Source organism: Mesoplodon densirostris, chromosome 4, assembly GCF_025265405.1.
Source record: "Mesoplodon densirostris isolate mMesDen1 chromosome 4, mMesDen1 primary haplotype, whole genome shotgun sequence".
Taxonomy (NCBI): Eukaryota; Metazoa; Chordata; class Mammalia; order Artiodactyla; family Ziphiidae; genus Mesoplodon; species Mesoplodon densirostris.
Window position 1 is genome coordinate 129,548,110 of NC_082664.1, and position 20,535 is coordinate 129,568,644.

Here is a 20,535-nt window from a genome sequence, read left to right on the forward strand (position 1 = left end):
ATCTCTGCCATTTGGTGTGTTCAGCATTTGCTGGATGTGAAGATGGTACAGGGGCATCTTTCTGAGAGTGCCTGAGATCTGTTCTTCTTGCCCAAAGCCCTGATCCCACTCTCTCTTTGGAAATTTAGTTGGTTAAAATGGGACTGACAGGGCTTCCCTGGTGGCTCAGTGGTTAAGAATCTGCCTGCCGGCGCAGGGAACACGGGTTCGAGCCCTGGTCTGGGAGGATCCCACATGCCGTGGAGCAACTGGGGCCATGCGCCACAACTGCTGAGCCTGCGCTCTGGAGCCCGTGAGCCACAACTACTGGGGCCCGTGCGCCTACAGCCCGTGCTCTGCAACGGGATAGGCCACCACAATGAGAAGCCCGCGTGCTGCAGTGAAGAGTGGCCTCCGCTCACTGCAGCTGGAGAGAGCCCGCGCACAGCAGTGAAGACCCAACGCAGCCAAAAATAAATAAATAAATAAATTTAAAATGGGACTGACAAATCTCAGTAGCTTGAACCTGTGGCTGGACCCTGTGCAGCAGGAAACCCAGAAATCACCCTGTGTGTCTGACTGATAGATGCATGTGACACCCTGACCTGCATCAGGGAATCCTAAGAGGGTGAGCTGGGATGAGGGTGAGAGAGACATCTTGGTCCAACTCACCATTTTTCTGATGAGTAAACTGAGGCCATGAGAGAGAAGGGGACTTGGAAATTGGTGATAGAGCCGGGACTCCAAACCTTGTGCTCTGCCCACAACATGGTGGTCTTCCCCATCCCCAGCCCTGAGTTTGGGAGAGGTGATCTGAGGCATTGTCAAGTAATGGTGAGGAAGCAAACCTGGGATCAAAAACTCACAGAAATCCCGAGGAACAGAGAGCATCCACCCTAGATGGCTAAGAGTTGTGTATATTAGTGAAGATGTTGCAGCAAGAATCTCTTGAACATTAAGATCCAGGTGGACAGAAGAGAACTGACAAGAAATAATTGGTTGCGATTTTTGCACACCCGCATTCACATATGCAGATATATGTAGTCAGTCCTCTTCAGGGCCACCTTTTCGGCATGAATTTTAGGAAAGACCTTTTTTTTTTTAAAATAAATTTATTTATTTTGTTGATTTATTTTTGGCTGTGTTGGATCTTCGTTGCTGCGTGTGGGTTTCTCTAGTTGGCGATGAGCAGGGGCTACTCTTTGTTGCGGTGCGCAGGCTTCTCATTGTGGTGGCTTCTCTTGTTGCGGAGCACGGGCTCTAGGCGTGCAGGCTTCAGTAGTTGTGGCACACGGACTTCAGTAGTTGTGGCACGCAGGCTCAGTAGTTGTGGCTTGCGGGCTGTAGAGCGCACAGGCTCAGTATTTGGGGCGCACAGGTTCAGTTGCTCTGCGGCATGTGGGATCTTCCCGGACCAGGGCTCGAACCCATGTCCCCTGCATTGGCAGGGGGATCCTTAACCACTGCGCCACCAGGGAAGCCCAGGAAAGACCTTTTTATCTCCAGTTAGTTCCTTCACTTGCCCAACGTGTGCCTAAACTTGCCACTGTTAAAGCCCCTGTTGGTCAAGGATGCTGCTAAAATGTGAATGTGTTACTTTGCACTGAGGGCAGGTTAACCCTTTGCTTCCCATATCACTCAGTGTGAATTATGGGTAAATTATGGAAAGGATCCCCAGGGGATGTGGACCATGGGGAGGTCCAGAGTTCATAGGAGAGAGGCTGGGTACAGAACTCTTGGCACTAGAGTGGTCTGGCAAGTTGGGAGGGAGGTTTTATAGACGATAAACTGTTCACTTCACCATTTTATGAGGGAGGACCCTGTCCCCACACAGTAATAACAGAACCTCGACCAGCCTGGATTTTTCTGTCTTCCTGTTGTAGTCCCTTTTTTGCTCTGTAGCATGAGCTCATGCAAAAGGTCACATCTGTTATGGTCCAGCCTTCTGGGCTCCACCTAGGCTGTGAAGGCCAATTGGCTAGCATTTCTGGGATCAAGCAAGTTGACCTGTTCTGCTGAAGTTCTTTCGTTAATCAAAGGTGTATCTGATTGTCAGGAACTCGGGTGGTGAGAAGGGAGCCCTACAGGCGAACGTCATTGGCTGCCGGCCACTTGTCTTCCTTTCCCTCCACCCGCACAAAGAGGAGAGGAAAGGGCAAGTTCAGCTTCTTGATGTACTTCCTTGAGAAAGTGGCCACTTGACGGGGAGGAAGTGAGGTAGAGAGGTGGTGAGTTGGGGCCTGCCCAGAATAAAGCATCTGTGTATCACTCCCTGCTTCTCCAGCTGTGGCGAGCTGACTCCCCTTTGCCTGTCTGCATCCAGCTTTTTCTGCCTGTTGGGCTGTACCCCGCAGGCCTGCAGGCCCTGTACTTGCCCAGCCTCAAGACCGAAGAAAGAGCCTGGAGTCAGCAACAGAGACATCAGTGGTTTAATGGCTGGGGGGATCTTACGTGTCTGAAGCAAGGTCCTGGAGCGACACTTCACCATGTGCAGCAGATGACGGGCAGGACAGGGCAGCAAGTCTTAACTCCTGGGTGGGAGAGTGAGGTTACCAGTTATAGAGGGAATTGATGTCAGGTTGGCTCATCGGTTACCAGGGAAACCAACAGAGGAGCAGCCCCTCATGGCCCCTTTGATGAGCTATCTTGGTCAAGATGTTCTGATCTAGAGATTAGAACAATCACCAGCTGAGGCTGGGGGCAAGTATGTAGGCATTGACTGATTAGGCTCTATGATTAAGAGGGAAGGTCAGTTATATGAGTAGGGTGTAGGTGAGACAGGGACTGGTCGAGCAGGGGATGTCCAGAGAGCAAGAGAACAGCCGTCTTGAATGGCCTGATAGTACACTGTTGCACCTGGTTCAAATCCCACCTGCTCCTTAAGGCTTCCCCTGATTCCCCTTGGCAGATACTTTCTCCCTCTGTTGAACTGCTGCAGCACTTACTGTTTCCCATGCAGTTGACTCTGAGACAGCTCTTTCTATACATCCATTCCATATTTCTTTTTCCATAGTGTTTGATCTCCCCAGTTGACTGTGAGCCCTTCAAGTTGTGGGGTGCGTCTTGTTTGTAGCACTTAGGACACTGATCCATACATGAGAGATGGAGGAGTACATTAGTGAATGGATGGATTGGTGAATGGACAGTTAGGTGGATGGGGGGGTGGGTAGTTAGGGGACTAGATGACAGGTGGGTGGATGGTGAGTGGTGGGTGGTACCCTCCAAGGCTAACACTTCAAACCATAGTAACCTACCTCATGTCAGTGTCTAGAATCTAGACTCTAAACTAAGGGAAATACCAGAGGACACTGAGCTGTATTTTCAGTGAAAACCTTTTTCTGAATAGCCAAGTCCAACTTAAACTGAGCCTAATTTATTTCAGGCCTTGGACCTGTGGGCTCATGTTCATTTGACAACAGCATCAAAATGTGCTTAGACTTAAAAATAGATTCCAAAAGGTAATCATAGCTCAGCTTGACTTGGCTCTGCTTAACGAGTCCTCCCTTTTTGTGCTTTAGGAATTTTTTCTGCCCCCCCCCCCACAAAAAAAAAAAGTGTCAGAGGAAGGAAGTTAGTCTGAGGGACAGGGAATTGAATGAGCTAAGATGTGAAAGCAGCTGCCACTGGCCAGCACAGGCAGACACCTGTGACTTCTTGGACAGGGGCCATTTGTAGGTCAGGGTTCAGCTCCCTGGAAACTTCTGGTTCCTGATGCTTATCCTACATGTGACCCTGGTGACCCTGAGTTTGGCTTGGTCAGAGTAACTTCTTAAAAGACTAGATAATAATTTTGAGAATTATTTCATCAATGTTTTCTATTTCTCCTTTTTTTTTTCTTTTTTCTTACAGTTTGAAATTGCTTTGGGATCATCAACGAGCATGCTTCCATGCTGTAGAGTGTACTTCTCAAATTGTGTTCCCTGAAGCCCTTGGGGTTCCATGAAGCCCCTTTAGGCATCATGTCAGTGGGCTCTGAGTAGGTGACCTCTGAGTGCCTCTCCCCCCAAAAGAAGTACTCCTTTTTAAAAAAAAAAAAAATTATTTATTTATTTTTTATATCTATTTTTGGCTGCATTGGGTCTTTGTTGCTGTGCACTGGCTTTACTCTAGTTGCGGTGAGTGGGGGCTACCCTTCATTGTGGTGCGCGGGCTTCTCATTGCGGTGGCTTCTCTTGTTGCAGAGCACGGGCTCTAGTCACATGGGCATCAGTAGTTGTGGCACACGGGCTCAGTAGTTGTGGCTCATGGGCTCTAGAGCGCAGGCTCAGTAGTTGTGGCGCATGGCCTTAGTTGCTTCGCGGTATGTGGGATCTTCCCAGACCAGGGCTCAAACCCATGTCTCCTGCATTGGCAGGCAGATTCTTAACCACTGCACCACCAGGGAAGTCCCAGAAGTACTGCTTTTTATCTGTTTTGCATATTGGGCTTCTGTGCAAGATTTATTGGAGAGAGGGTTTCATACCTCAAATAAATTTTAAAATCATCATCAGGAGACTAGAAAGGTATGGGCAACACGGTCAGAGAGGAGAAATGGATTCGTTAGACAGTGGGTTTGGCTCACTAGCTGGGAGAAAAGGCCATTTGAACGGCTCTGGGCGCTCTTGTGTTTGCAGGTCTTGTGCTGATGTTTCTGTCTGCTTCAATCTCCATGTGCCGGCTGCTGGTCTGGCTGCTGAGCCAGTGTGCCTCTCACTCCTCGCTTGCCCACCTAGCTCCTGACATACTGCCCACCTGGCTTTTGGTAAATTTTTGCTCCTTACCCTCATCTCTCTGGCCTGGAATCTTGACTTGCTACTTCCCACTTCTGGCACCCTTGTATTTCTTCACCCTTTTTTGGCTTCCTGGATGTCTGGTCCCTTGTTTGCCCTGACCTTGGGTGACTGTGTCCCGAAGTGTTTTCTGTCTTTCTGGATCCTGGCACCACCTGGGGACCCTGCCTTTCAACGGCTCCAGTTCTCTCCAGCACTATTTTTAAGCTGGGATCTGTGGATGGGGTTCACAGGGGCTGAATCAGATTCAAGGCTGGGACTGGAAAATGGAGACCAGGATCCAGATATGGCGATCCAGTGGATGGAAAGAAAGAATAATTTGCATTCACAGAGAATTATAGTTTACCTAGTGCTTTTACATACTTATTTCTTTCTCATTATAACCTGGTAAGATTGGGATATTCTTATGTCTGTGTTACACACAAGGAAACTGAGGCTCAGAGTCACAGTAGCAGAGCTGGAGATAGAACCTGGGTCTTTTGACTCTAAATCCTGGACTTGGGTATAGGAGACCAGAAGCAAGTTGGTTACTAAGGCAATGGGAGAAAGATCTTGTTCATGGGAATCAGGAGTGGCTGGCTAGATATGAGATGTGTTGGAAGAGGGAGGGGGTTAAGAGGCAGGGTCAGTCAAGCCTGACCAGGCAGAGGAGTGGGGAGGGGGCTAGCGACACCATCCTCAGACAGTCTATTGCCCCGGGATTGGGGTGTGGGCCCTCTGGGATCAGGCTGATGTGGTTCCTGCAGACTGTAGATTTGAGCTCCTCTTGTCCACACATTTGACACATGTTGGTTGAATGTCCCATTCCCCCGCCTGCTGGGCTGCACCTGGGGTGGCCATGACTGGAAGCTTCTAAGCATCATCCCCGCCCAGTGGTCCTGCAAACTTGCAGGCTAATTCCAGAGGAATCGTGGCTCATTGTTCTGGAGTGTGGGAAGAGGAACTGCAGTGATTGCTTGGGGGAAGCGGGAGGAGGAACCTGGTCCCCACACCCCTCTGACTTGGAGCACTTCCCATTTGTTACCTTTTACCTCCCATGGCGTCTCCTCCCTGGGGGGGGGGGGGTCTGCGTTCTGTACAGCTCTGCCTCATCTCAGCCTTGACCAACTGGGGACTTTGGGGCAAGTTACTAAGTTCCTGGACACTTCAGAGTTGACTGAGAATGAGAATGAGTTAGACGCACTCTATCCGTAACCCTTACAAAACACCTTTGGCAGTCAGCCCCTGGGAGTTGCCAGAATAAGTCTAGTTGGCCATAGCCAACCTGGTGGGAGTGGGTAGGCAGTGGGAGTGGTCTTGCCTCAATGCCGGCCATGAGGGGTGCATTGTCTTTGGAGAATTCAAAACCAATGATAAAATTGAATAAAAATTAGTCTACTTTTTATTATCATCATGCACTGGCAATTCTCAATACTGTCAGTGATAAAATGCTCCTCCATTCTGGGGTGGGCCCCCTCCTCACTGTTTGGTACATCACTGCTGGCTAGTTACCTTGAGAGTCTCACTGAAGCTGGAGTCAGTTGACCTGACTCTATGTTTTAACCCTGCTATCAGGGCCTGCTACCTGGCCCAACTACCAAGTCACTTAACCTCCCTAAGCCTCCATTTTCTGATCTGTAAGATGGAGCTAAGAATGGTACCTGCAAATATTAAAAGAGAGAATAAAAATACAGTTAGCTTGCAGAGAGAAAAGCTGGATGTAAGTGCTGGGATGTCCACATTGCTATACAAAATCTATCTCAGGGTGTGAGATTTGGGTCACGCCCAGATTATTCTTTGGCGGTGAAGAATTCGGTGGTAATTGAGCCAGGCTCTTCCATGAAGCTTAGGAGCTGGTGTTGGAGACAGTAACACTATTTTTGAGTTCTGAGAAGCCGGTCTAGGTTTACTCCTCATCTGATTCCTGGGCAGACAACAGGAGACCCTCATGGGGTGCCACCCTGGGCCCTGCCGATTTCTGTCTGTGACTGTGATGCTGATCTTCACGCAGCCTGCTCTGTTCTCCCGGGGCACTGAGTGAGTGAGGGGCTGGGCCCTCTGCCTGGGAAGAGGGGCGCGTTCCTGACATACTTGCAGGAGAGCAGCTGGCAGGAGCAGGAAAGGTAGTTTCTGTGTCTTGCGGATTTACTGTCCTTCGCGGAAACCCTCCTACGTGACTTTTGCAAGCCAGCCTCGGGCTCAGCATTCCACCCACCCCCGCCTCCTGTTTTTCTACTGTGCTGGATAGTTAAGTCCTTTGTCAGGTGTTATATCATGATTTCCCCAACAGCCCTGTGAGGTGGACAGGTGGGGTTTTTTCATCCACATTTGACAAGGGAGAACCCTGAGGCCCAGGGAGTTGAACAGGCTGCCCAGGATTATGACCAGTTAGTGGACGGGCCCTGACCAGAACCCAGGTCTCCAGACATCAGCCCAGAGATGGAATTTGGAGAGTGAAGGGAAAGCTTCATTTCTGTTCAGAGTTGTCATGGGCCCTTAGGAGCTTTCTGCCAGGAAGCCTTCTGAGGTGAGACCTCAGGTGGCAGGTGGAGGAAAACAACTGAGAAGGCAGCTCCTTGTCCAAGCCCACAAAGCTTTGGTGGCAGGTCACGGGGACCAGGAATTGGACCTCCGGACTACCCTCCCTTTGCTGCATTCAGGTTAGGAACTGACTCTTGCTAGGGAGGCGGGAATAGGAATATGCGTGCTCTGCCTATGTACATCAGTGTTTCAGCATTCCCATAATTTTTGAATTAGTGTTGACAGTCACTTCCCTTATGGTCGGATGGCTCCTCTCTGCTCCCTCCCGGGATATACCCTGGGTGGCTCTGTCCTAACCTAGAGGGGCTCTCGCTGTCCACCCCTTGCCCCGTAGCCTAGCTGAGCAACTTCTGCATCCCAGGGCCTGAATTTCTGGCTTCAGAGCCTTCCTGATGGGCAGACAAGGGCTCATCACCATCACTGCTTCCACCTGCCCTTGGGTCTTCTGGGGGGCATGATGAAGCCACCTCAGGTCTGGCTTTCGTGCATCTGCTGTGGGTACAGTGACCAGGGGGTGCCCAGCTGCAAACTTCCATTCCTGTTATTTCCCAGAACCCGGGGTGGTCTTCTGCCTTGATTTGCAAATCAAGCAAAAACTGTCCTGGTGGAAGAGGTGATACTCCTCCCCGCTTACTTTTCTCCCCTCCCATCCTTTTCTCCCCTCCCATCCTCCTTCTAATGATCAGATCAGAGAACTAAGGGAGAGGGTAATATATCAATACTGAAGAGGGCAAGGAATAATATGAGTAACGGTGGTGTACTTTTTTCATCTAGAAAATGGAGATAATCAGAAGACTGTTGTAAGTTGGTGTTTCTCAGCTTGGACTGCACGTCACGGTCACCCGGAAAGCTTTTAAATATCTTGATTCCCAGGCTGCAGCCCAGACCCTGGAGATCAGAATCTCTGGAGGTAGGACCCAGGCAGCGGTAATTTTAAAATTCCCCGGGACTTCCCTGGTGGCCCCGTGGTTATGACTCTGCACTTCCACTGCAGGGGGCACGGGTTCGATCTCTGGCTGGGGAACTGAGATCCCACATGCTGTGCAGTGTAGCCAAAAAAAAAAATTCCCCTGCTGATTCCAGTGTGCAGCCAGGGTTGAGAACCACTGCTCTAAGGATGAAAAGAGTTGGTTAATTGCTTAGAACAAAGATATCCCCATATCTGGTTGTGCACTGGAATCGTCAGGGGGTGAGGTGGGGATGTGTTAAAATCGCACTGATGCCCTGGCCACACATTGCAGACCATGTAGATCAGTGACTTCTGCCTTCACGTGAGCAACTAACTAATAAGATGTAATAGTCACTGTTTACTGGAGCTGCCTGTGAGCCGGCATGACATATTTCCAGTCTTCACAATTCCCTGGTAGGGAGTCACAGTTCCCATTTTACAGATGAGGAAACTGCTGCTCAGAGCAGATAGCCAGAAAGCGTAAGTTTCCTGAGGCCAGGGCTGTCTGACCCGGAAGGCTGCTCTCCCTGCCCAAGGCCTCCCTGCCCCAGGGCTGGCCTTGTGGAGCATATTCTGCACACTTCCCAGTACCAGCTGGGGAAAACCAGCAAGTGGCCTTGGCTCTCCTTGAGGCTCCCCAGGGCAGGTTGAGTAGAGGACTGCTGTCCCGTGAAGAGAGGGAAGATGAGTGACGTTACTTGGTATTTGGTTCTGTGTTAGTCATGCACTCTCAGAATACCTCTTTTTGGCTGGAGGAAGATGCCTGCTTGTGTTAGGCCTGACCCCCAGTCACCTGTCATTGCCGCAGCTGCTCTCACAGAGAGAACACTCAACCAGGAAGAGCAAACACTCATTTGCTTTTTGAGAGTTTGAGGAATTTTTCAGGCATGTGATACAGAAAAATGCCTCCGTTTCCCTCACAGGAAAAGGGAAAGCTTTGTCAAGGTAACCTGAAATATTTAGCTCTGCCTTATAAAATCCCTGTGCCTCCACCTCTGTGCTCTGTAAACTTAAACAAATCGCTTAAAATCCTTAAGCTTTGGTTTTCCCATCCCTCAGGGCTGCCAATGCCAGGCCCCTTGAGGTGTCAGAGAGAGAGGAAAGGAGTGTGGCCATCCTGACACAGAGACTTACAGCTGCCTGGGACTGGAGGCTTTGTCCAGTGTTTGGTGGCACTCACTAAGCACCCTGATGTCCCAAGGCCCAAAGCAGCTTCGAGTGACCAGAGATCTCACTGAATGTGTTCCCTCTGACTTTGGGAGGCTTGGCTTCTCTCCACCTGTGTCAACCCCTAGTGTGTAGACAGCCCAGAGCCAATATTTGGGGCATAAATAGCTGAGTTAACTCTAATAGTTTAGAGTTAGCAGACAGTGTGATAGACATTTGGCTCCACAAAGGCTTCCCAGCACAGCCAAGCAGCCAGGGCCCTCTCCCTCCCCAGAGCTCCATCTGTATCTGATGTCTGTGCCTTTGGTCCCTGCCCCTTACTGTGCAGCTCAGAGCCTGGCACAGAGTAGATGCTCAGGTAGCACTGGGTGATTGGGGGATGAGGGGACGGAGAGATGCATGAACATGTGTTTGGCAAGATCTCTAAGGTGGTTGCCATAGAATTCTATTTAAGTGTTGGCATATCTATTCCTTACTTGCTCTACTTGACTTTTTTTTTTTTAATCACTTGGGTTTATTTTGAAGGCTGTCTCACTAAGGATTATTCTAGTAATGGAGTGGTTCAGATGTGATGCTGTTTTCTGAGGTTGAGGCAAATATCCAGAGCACTTGTGTGTAACTTTTACTCCAGAGCCACTAAGAGAGTGCCTCCAAAGTGTGGAGTCTCATGGCCCCTTGTTTAGCCATTAAGCTGAACCTTAAAATTTTCTGAGTTCTCTCTCAAGCAGTGGGTATTGTGGTTGGCAAGAAAACATGGGGCACTGGTGGAAGGGGAGTGGGAAGACCCACAAGAGGGTGGCCACTGGGCAGTCACCAGGAACTTCGAGTGGCCCCCACCGATTGCCTGGACTGAGATGGTGAAACAGGAGGCCGCTGCCCTTCCGTGTGTGTGTGTGTGTGTGTGTGTGTGTGTGTGTGCGCGTGCGTGTGTGTGTGTGTGGTGGGGGGGCTGCCCCTGAAGCACTCAGGGAGGCTGGCCTAGGGCCACCTGCCACTCTGACAAGGACACCATTTCATGATTGCTGTCTGGGTCCCTGGAGTGAAGGATCTTCAGGCCCAGCCCTGAAGGGCACTAAGCATCATCTTGACTCCTTTAACTATCTTAGTGGCTTTGTGAACAGTGGGCTGGGCCCTCGGCCCTGGGGCCTGGCATTGCCATTAACTCTGTGATGACCTCAGGTGAGTCACTTGATGTCTCCTGTGCCTCAGTTTCCTAACATGTTACGATTCTGTGGTCCTATCAGTCTTCTCACCGTGATGAACACCCACTGAGCTTACTAACAATGTTAGGCTGCCTCCACCCCACCCTCACCTCCACCAGGATCCCCCCGAACCCAGCTGGCATAGCCTCTGGCCTCGTCTTTAAGTGCATCATCCTCATACTAGCTCTGTCCCCTATAGTCTGACTACCTGGCTCATGTCAGGTAATTGAGATTTTTATTTGTTGGGAGGGGTTGGAAACAAAGGTACAAACATGAGACTATAGAGGTGCTTTGTCCCCTCACAATTCCAAGTAGATGAATTTGTACTTGCTTCCAGATAAGGGAGGCCCAAACAGATGATTGTTACTGTTAGTATTTTGACCATGCTGACCATTTTTGCTTTTTATTTTATTTATTTATTATTTATTTATTTATTTATGCCACACCTCACAGCACGTGGGATCTTAGTTCCCCGGCCAAACCTGCGCCCCCTGCAGTGGGAGCATGGAGTCTTAACCACTGGACCACCAAGAAAGTCCTGCTTTTCCTTAAAAATCTTTTTATTAAGTGGTATAAACCTCTGGACATTGTGATTTCATCTGGTAGACACAAGACAGGGGTTCTAGCTGAGGCTTTGGAACGATGAGGCTGCGTCATCTAGATGAAACCAGTAGCCTTTCAGGGCCTCAGTGTTCCCAACTGTACACTGGGAGTGACAATACCAACATTCCTTCCTAGTAAAAGGTAAAGGATTCATATGAACAGAAGGGAAGCCCAGTACTTACTCTGTCTCAGTCACTGGTTGATGGCCAGGTAGGGTTGCTGGCTGGTGGCATGATTTGTCCTGCCCTGGAAGAATGACTCTGAGTTACTGTGGCCTAGGGGTGACAACCAGGTCACTTCCCCAGTAACCACAGTGATGCCCTCCTTGTGTGGGTCTGTGTCTCCACAGCGGCCAGTTCGCCATCGTGAAGAAGTGCCGAGAGAAGAGCACGGGGCTGGAGTATGCAGCCAAGTTCATCAAGAAGCGGCAGAGACAGGCCAGCCGGCGGGGTGTGTGCCGGGAGGAGATCGAGCGGGAGGTGAGCATCCTGCGGCAGGTGCTGCATCCCAACGTCATCACGCTGCACGACGTCTTCGAGAACCGCACTGACGTGGTGCTCATCCTCGAGCTGTGAGTGGGTGCCTGGGACTGGGGGCGGGGGCGGGGTAGCAGGGCGGGGGGATAGCTCCAGCCACAGGCCCCAGAGGGAGCAACAACCTGACAGAAGCCCGACCTGGAGGAGATGAAGTCAGTGGGAAGTGGTTTCCCTCATTTACCCCATCCTCCTCCTGAACCCGGGCTTGCTGTGCAGCAGGGACTGAGGGCGAGGGTCTAGGTCTGACTTCCACTGGACCCTGGGGATCAGAGGGAAGAAGTGGGGAGCGCTGGGGTCCTTTCCTGGCTGGTGAGCACGTGAGAGGATGAGGGGGGCAGAGGGTGGAAGGCGGAGCAGGGGGCCGTCAGGGAGAGTCTGTTCTACGAGGAAGGGAAGAACACACATCCTCCAGGCTCTGCAAAGCCCTTCTCAGCCCTTTCCTGGGAAAACCCTCCTGCCTTTGTGCTGCGTTTGATGCCTTTATTATTATCATAGTAACTGTTACTTAGAGGGGTCTGCTGTAAGCCAAGCGTTTACTAGGTCCTTCGTGTTGTCTTGTTCAGTCTTCACAGAAGCTGTGTTGAGGGTAGTGTCCCACTTACGCCAAGAAGACTTTGTATTATTCACTTTGCTGAGAATGTCTGTTACCTCATTTAATCCTCATAACAATCCTATCCCATGGAGACTCTTATTACCTCCATGTTACAGACAAGAACACTGAGAGGCTGGGTCATTTACAAGATCCTACAACCAGGAAGTGACTGGGTCCACCTGCTTGTGCAGATAGCTATGCGCTTGAGGTGGGATGGCCTTGGGCTGGCCCTGCAGGGGAATCCTTCACAGTCTGGTGGAATTTGGATGGGTGACATCACGATTCCAGGGGTTGGTTGGCCAACTGGTGTCCCTCCTGGAGATGCCCCCCATGGATTGGGGAGGTGGAGGTGGGCCTCCGGCGGTTAGTAGAGTTTGAGTTGGGCTGCGGCACAAGTTGAAATGGCTGTGTCTAGTCAAGCAGCAAGACTGGGTGTCAAGAATGTTCTGAGGACTTCCCTGGTGGCGCAGTGGTTGAGAGTCTGCCTGCCAATGCAGGGGACACGGGTTCGTGCCCTGGTCCGGGAGGATCCCACGTGCCGCGGAGCGCCTGGGCCCGTGAGCCCTGGCCACTGAGCTTGCGCGTCTGGAACCTGTGCTCCGCAAGGGGAGAGGCCACAACAGTGAGAGGCCCGTGTACCACAAAAAAAAAAAAAAAAAAAAAAAGAATGTTCTGAGCCTCAGAGGCGTGAGGCATCTGCCAGTTAGCAGAGGAGTGGCAGCATTTGTCTCAGCAGTCCCTGACTTTGTGACCTGGGGCAAGTCACCTTACCCCTCTGAGCTTCAGCTCTCATCTATAAAGCAGGCAGCCATCCTTAACCTGCCTGTGGGTTGGGTGGACCACCTGACATTTGAGACCATTCTAATTTGAGAACTGTGTTCTGGTTGTCAGCCTATAGATTTATGTAGCAGATGGGCATTTGCATACTTTTGCATTGGATTCTTAAATCATCCATCTCAGTGTTTAAGTGCATAGACTTACCCATGCTCTCCCCTTGTCTAACTCCCAATGTCCTCTGTGTTTCTCCCAGGGACCTCTTAGCCAATTGGACCAGTCTCAGTGTAAATACCTGCCTCACTTAGACAAGCCTGGTGGGTTCCCACAGATGTAGCCAGCCACGTGGATGGCCCAAGGTGTGGCAAGCCCCAAGGCTAAGGGTTAGCACTGGTTCCCAGCAGAGAGTGACAAACCCACCTTTGCTGGGAAAGCCAGACCAGTTCTTTAAAAGCCTGTTGCAGAACTTTACAGCAACTAAAAAGGAATTACATTCATATGCCTACCACCCAAACACAGCTATTTGTTTCCCTGTGGTTCCTCTCAGTCTTTGTCTATTTGCACGCACTCATTGTACTTGTACAATTTCCTGCTCTACTTTTCCCCCAGTTAACATAATGCCATGAATAGCTTTTTCCCTTTTAACTGACTATATCATGTTTCATTACATTACATACCCGTATCTCCCTGTTGTTGGACATTTGGTGTTTTAATTTCCAGCTTTTAACCATTACACATTTTACTGCCATAAAACAACTTTCTTCCTGTGTTTTCCCCCTTTTCTTTTGGATTAATTTTTTTAGACAGATCCTCAGGAATGGGGCAATCGGGCTGACATTTTTTTTTTTTTTTTTTTTTTTTTGTGGTACGCGGGCCTCTCACTGTTGTGGCCTCTCCCGTTGTGGAGCACAGGCTCCGGACGCACAGGCCCATCGGCCATGGCTCACGGGCCCAGCCGCTCCGCAGCATGTGGGATCTTCCCAGACCAGGGCACGAACCTGCGTCCCCTGCATTGGCAGGCGGACTCTGAACCACTGCGCCACCAGGGAAGCCCCGGGCTGACATTTTTAGGGCTCTTGGTATCCTCACTTTCATAGGACAGGTTAACCAGCACCAAGTGCAACATGGGAGCGTTTCTTTCTGCCTGCAGCCTTGCCAGCCCTGGGTCATTTGTTTTAAAGCAGGGTTCATTATTGTCTTTTACAGTTATGATACTTTTTTGTCATTTTAATTGGCATTTCTGTCATTGCTGGGGAAGTTGTCTGTTACTCCCTGTTTGTAGAACCCCAGGAGTTGGGGTCTCAGATGCTCTTGAGATGTCCCTGTTTCTCCCAGCAGCCTTCATGGCTAACCAAGAGTTACATGCCCTCTTCTTGTGAGCTGTCACCGCCTGTAACATCAGTTGTCACACTGGTGCTCCTGTGAGCTGCTGTGTTTGTGAAGTTCTGTCTGTTCGTAGTTTCTCTGTCTCCTCCTTTACTTTCAAGCTGCCTCATTGTCTCAGGGTGCCTGGCTGTGGAGCTAGGGATTGCTAAGACAGTGCCTCCATCTTGTGTGACCAGGGTCTGAGAGGAGGACCTTCCAGGAGAGAAGGGCTTTTCATGGGCTTTCATGTTTGGACTTGGTGACCTCTGTTGGGCTGCTTAGGAGCCTTTGGCCTCCTGGTCCTCACTGTGCCCTACTAGGCTAGTGGGTTTGCCTGGTACTTAAACACGGGCGTCAGAGCCCACCTGCTCAGTTGATATTTGCAGGGTTTGTGGATGGATCTACCTCTCAGCACTGTTTAGTTCAGGGCTTCAGCTGAAGTGGCCAGTGCTCAGAGGACATTCCCAACCCTGATTTAAGTCCCCTTCAGCTGTTTTTACCCTGTCCATGATCGCCTATGCAGCAGCCGTGAGGACTGGTGATGGCAGGGTTGGGAAAGATTGAGTTGTCCATGTAAGTTGACTTCTGTAGGGTGTAAAGAATATTTTCAAACTCTCAAAGGATTAACTCATGCCACATGTGGAGCTGGCTCTGAAAAATGTAGGTCTGCCCTGGGAGGGTTGGGCAGCCCTTCCATCCCAGGCCCCTGACCTCTCTGGGGCCTCCCTGACTCCAAGCTGTGGAAAGCAATACAGCGGCGGGAACATACCAGAGCAGGGCCTGACAGAGCGCTCCAAGGTGGCGGCAATGCTTCCCAGGCCTTGAACTGAGTCCAGCTTTCTGGGCCCCAACAGCTCTGGCAGCATACTTCCCAAATCACTGCCTACACAGGTCATTTGAGCACTCCCTCTAAACGGTTGGTTGCTTTTGAAAGAGTTCTGAAAAGCGTTTCTAGCAGCCAGATCAAACTGCAGGGAGGAAGGAGGCAAGGGTCAGATTAGCAGGAAGGCGACTGGTCCTGGGGACACTGGAGGAGAGCAGAGGCTGGCTGTTAGGTTTTGCTTTTCCTCTTTAAGTCAAATTGTTCAGGGGTGTGAGAGGAGAGAAGCTTGGGTGGAGTGGGGATGACTCCATGGCAGAGATCTTGGGGCTGAGAAGCCCTTGGGAGAAACTAGGTTTGGGGGTAGAAACAAAACCCAGGCTCCTTGACGGCCTTGAGAACAGGTGCCTGAGGATTGATGTGAGTGTCCCTGGCCTGGGTGTCCAGGGCTGGGACAGATACCTGGCAGGGTCATCAGCCTCCCACCTTTCCAAGTCTCTGGGGACGATTCTAAGGGTCACCATGACCGTTCCCCTCTTCGTCCAAAGGAGATCATGTCTCACTCCATCTCCTGCCCAGATCACACCTTCAAACAGAACAGCTGATTACTGTCCCCCAGAGTCCTCACCCTGCCTGGGCCTTTACATCAGTAATTTTGGGTGACAGAACACATCCACATTATCATGAAGTTCTTTTACATTTGCTCAGTTTTCTGTTTAAGGTAGGAAGGGCAGGATATGCCCGAGGTCACAGCCTTGTACCACCCAGCAAGGCTGGAAGTATAAAAACAAGGACTGGGCTAGGTCCTTGTGTTCCTGAGGGACACTGTGGATTTGAAAATTTGCAGAAGGCTCCTGACAGGTCTCTTGAAAATGCCAAGACTTCACTTCTGTATGATACAGAATATTCTGTGCCATGTTGATATTTTGAATGTCTTACTTCTTTCCTTTGTTTTTTTTTATTCGCCCACCTTCTCTTGAATGTCTTGCACAAGGTGCTGTGGAAGCAAAGGTAATCTAGCTGGGGAGAGAGCCAGCCAGACAGTGGCAGCCCAGTGTGTGAGGGCACGGATGCAGCTGGACAGGGATGGCAGATGACAGCCTAGGGCTTGGGGTGGCTTTGGGTTTTCTTTTTTGCATCAGCAACTCGAGCCTTATAATAGGGGTAGAGTGTGGTGAGAGGAACACGTGGTGCACCGGGATTGAGAAGATCTGGATCTAAATCCTGGTTCTGCCACTTACTAGCTGTGTCACCTTGGGCAAGTCACTGCTCTCTTGGGGCCCCAGTTTCCTTGTTTGGGAAACCAGGACAGAAGTTCCATCTACCCCTCAGGGCGGATGTGAGTGTCAAGTGAGAGAATGCTTGGGGAAGTATATCACACAGGTGGCGAACTCTAAATAAACTCAAAACCAAGCCCTCTTCCAGCACTACCACCCCCAACAATGATATGGTGCATTGTGTTGGACTGGGGTCTGGGACTTGGACATGGTCTTGACCATGCACTCTCTTGCTAAGAGACCTTGCATGGCCACTTCCCCTCCTGTGGGTTTGATTTCCTCATCTGTTAGGGAAGAACTTCAAGTGATGATGGTTTCTGTGCAGGGGTCACTGAGGGAGAGCGAGGAGTTTGCTTCCCTAGAAGTTTACTGTTAGCCTCTTATTATAGAGGATTTCAAACATATACAGAAGTAGAGAGAAGGATGTAAAAACCCGCATAGGCACATCCACCAGCTTCACATTATCACCATTTTGCCAGTCTTGTTTTACATCAAATCCTACTTCCCCCGACTCCAGCTGTTTGTTTGCTGCAGTACTTTAAAGCAAACCTCAGACATCATGTCATTTTACATACAAACACTTTAGTATGCATCTCTCATTGACTGCAGTTTTTAAAATGCAGCCACCATGGATTTATCACACCTGACAGAATTATCCAGCCAGCCAGGCCCCAGACCACCGAGGCTGTCTACACTCCAGTCCATAGTGATATTCCTGATGGACCCAAAGATACCTTTTTACGGTTGTTTTATTTGAATTAGCATCCAAATGAGGGCAGTCCACATGCTGTGTCTGGTTCTTTTGTTTCCCATGTCTCTTATTCTATGGCAGTTCTCCTTCCCTTCCTTTTAAAATTATTTATTTATTTATTTGTTTATTTTTGGCTACATTGCTGCGCACGGGCTTTCTCTAGTTGTGGCGAGCGGGGGCTACTCTTTGTTGCAGTGCACAGGCTTCTTATTGCGGTGGTTTCTCTTATTGCGGAGCACGGGCTCTAGGCTTGCGGTTTTCAGTAGTTGTGGCTCGCGGGCTCTAGAGTGCAGGCTCAGTAGTTGTGGTGCACGGGCTTAGTTGCTCCGTGGCATGTGGGATCTTCCCGGACCAGGGATCGAACCCATGTCCCCTGCATTGGCAGGCGGATTCTTAACCACTGTGCCACCAGGGAAGCCCTCCCTCCCTTTTTTGATGCCACTGATTTGTTGGGAGAATTAGGTCATTTGTCCTGTTGATTGTCTCACAGTCTGGTTTCGGCTTATCCCTTCCTCATGGTGTTGTTTAACTTGTTCCTCTATGTCCTGTATTTCCTGAAACCTATAGTTAGACCTAAACAAGATACCCTTCCTATTGGTGATGTTCAGTAGAAATATAGTGCAAACCACATATGCAATGGAAATGCCAGATTTTCCAGCAGCCATATTGAATAAGAAGTAAAAAGAACTAGGTAAATTAGTTTTTTGGGGGTTTTTTTTTGGTTTTTTTTTTGTTTGTTTTTGCGGTACACGGGCCTCCCACTGCTGTGGCCTCTCCCGTTGTAGAGCACAGGCTCCGGACGCGCAGGCTCAGCGGCCATGGCTCACAGGCCTAGCTGCTCCGTGGCATGTGGGATCTTCCCAGACCAGGGCACGAACCCATGTCCCCTGCATTGGCAGGCGGACTCTCAACCACTGCGCCACCGGGGAAGCCCCGGTAAATTAGTTTTAATAATATTTTTTATTTAACTCAATATATACAAAATATTATCATTTGAACATGTAATCACTGTAAAACTCATTAATGAGATAGTTTACATTCTTTTTCTCATCCTGTGTCTTCAAAACCCAGTGTGTATCTTACACTTACAGCACATTTCAATTCATTTGCAATGCAATGGTTAGAGTGCAATCCTGCCAAAAAAATAAAGTTGTATTTAAAGGAAAATATTTTACACCACTTCAGTTTTTGAATTAAAATGAATTAAAATTTAAAAGTCAGTTCCTCAGTTGCATTAGCCGTATTTCAAATCCTCACTAGCCATATGTGACTAGTGGCTGCTATATGGGACAGCATATAGAGAGAATATTTCTATCACTGCAGAATTCTGTCAATAGCACTGAACAAGAGGCTTAAGCAGATTTAGGTTCAGTTTTTTAAGTTGCAGTACTTTGTAGGTGTTGCTGTGTACTTCCTATTGTATGCCATTGTGTTCAGTTGTTCTGTTTTTCATGATGCTAAGGTTGATGAGTGGGTCTATGTATGCTTCTGGACACTTTTAAAGAAAGGAAAAAAGATTTTGAGGCTCTTTATTTAGGATGGACTAGATGGCAGGGAGTGAATGAGTCCCAAAACTGGGACAGAAGCCATTCTGGCCGTATGAAAATCATTGGAGGACACTCTGTGATATAGTGGTTGAGAGTCATTCTGCCTGGGTTTGAATCCTGATTCTACCACTTACAGGCTGTTTGACCTTGGGCAAGTGACTTAACCTCTCTGAGCCTCTGTCTCTTCAACTGTGAAATAGGAAACTAATAGTATTGTACTTTAGCTCATAGGGTATTGTGATGATTAAATGAGATAATGTACAAAAAGTATACATTATGCACAGAGTAAGTATTCAGTGAATATTAATTACCATTACTATGTTGCTGTTATAAAAATACAGGTTCTGAGACCTAGCTGCTAGAGAATCTAATTTGGTAGGGTCTGTGGTGGGACCCGGAAGTCTGCATTTTAAACAAGTTTTCCAGGTGATCCTGAGTTCCTGGGCTCTCTGGCCCAGATCCCTTCCTGAGATCTTTTCCTGGGGTGACCCTTGGCTATGTTGCAGCTCCAGAGAAGCACGTGTCGGCTGGACACTCCAGCATCTGTCAGAGGCCAAACAAGCCCAGTAGGACTGCCAGATTTAGCAAATAAAAATCTCCCATTTTATCTGGCAACCATAAATCCCCAATTCAGATAAAACTGTAAACTAGTCTTTTTGCTCCATGGGTCTCTCTATTCCTGCCACATCAAACGTAGGGTGCAGGAGCGTAGAATGTGAGGACAAAAGCAGTATTTTAGAGTTTTTAGAGATGAATATAATTAGTGGGTCTTGATGTTTAAGTTAGGGACATGTCTTTGAAGAGGTCATCTTTTATAAGATGAAAGAAAGGGGCTTTGGGAGCCATCTTGATCAGTCTGCTCATTTTGCAGGTGAGGAAACTGAGGCCTGCCTGGACCGGGCAGGGGAGTGAGTTGTCCAAAGCCAGTAGCAGGGCTGGACTGGAACCTAAGTCTCCAGTTTCTGTCCCAGCATATGTTCCTCTTTGTCATCCCACAGCACTTGTTTCTGTCCTCTGTCACTTGAGTCATATTGTGGGGAGGGGTAGCACCTAGGATAACAAGGGACCTGGGCCTAGAGTGTGAGCAGAGACCCTTCTGGTGACACCCTAAGGGTGGTTCCTGCCCTTGTGATTCAAAGGGAGGAACACAGCAAGTAGAAATAGAAGGAAAGTCAGTCCCTGTGCTGGCTGGATAGAGCCCCAGAGATGAGTGAGGGGATTCTGCTAAGCGCGGTGCCTGGAGACAGGGTCAGGGGTTGCACCCATGGGCTTGGGCTCAAGACACACAGGGCTGACTGGGCCTGGGCCCTCCTTACCGGTGTCTTGCAGAGTGTCCGGAGGAGAGCTCTTCGACTTCCTGGCCCAGAAGGAGTCCCTGAGTGAGGAGGAGGCCACCAGCTTCATTAAGCAGATCCTGGAAGGGGTGAACTACCTTCATGCCAAGAAAATTGCTCACTTTGATCTCAAGGTCAGTGGGGTGGGGGGGAAAGGGAAAAGAATCAGGTTAGGAAGAATGGGCCCAGTCTCTCCCAATGTCATTGCCAGGAGGGGTCAGCACCCACTAGGCCTTCCTCCCTCATCTTACAGTTGAAAACACTGAGCTCCTGGGAAAGAAATGATGCCACGGGAGTGTCCCCCTCCTGAGTTTCATTTCTCAGGTAAGGTTTTCTTCACATAGGGGCTG

The 20,535-nt window shown here is 49.5% G+C and overlaps 1 protein-coding gene across 1 annotated transcript in view; it reads left to right on the top strand.

The window, feature by feature from the left end:
• The window catches only part of DAPK2 (death associated protein kinase 2), a 125,311-nt gene that overhangs the window by 56,985 nt on the left and 47,791 nt on the right, over window positions 1–20,535 (top strand). The window contains exons 2-3 of the mRNA XM_060095256.1: window positions 11,539–11,760; window positions 20,181–20,319. Of these exons, the coding sequence (XP_059951239.1) occupies window positions 11,539–11,760; window positions 20,181–20,319 (361 nt within the window). The remainder of the gene's footprint in view (window positions 1–11,538; window positions 11,761–20,180; window positions 20,320–20,535) is intronic.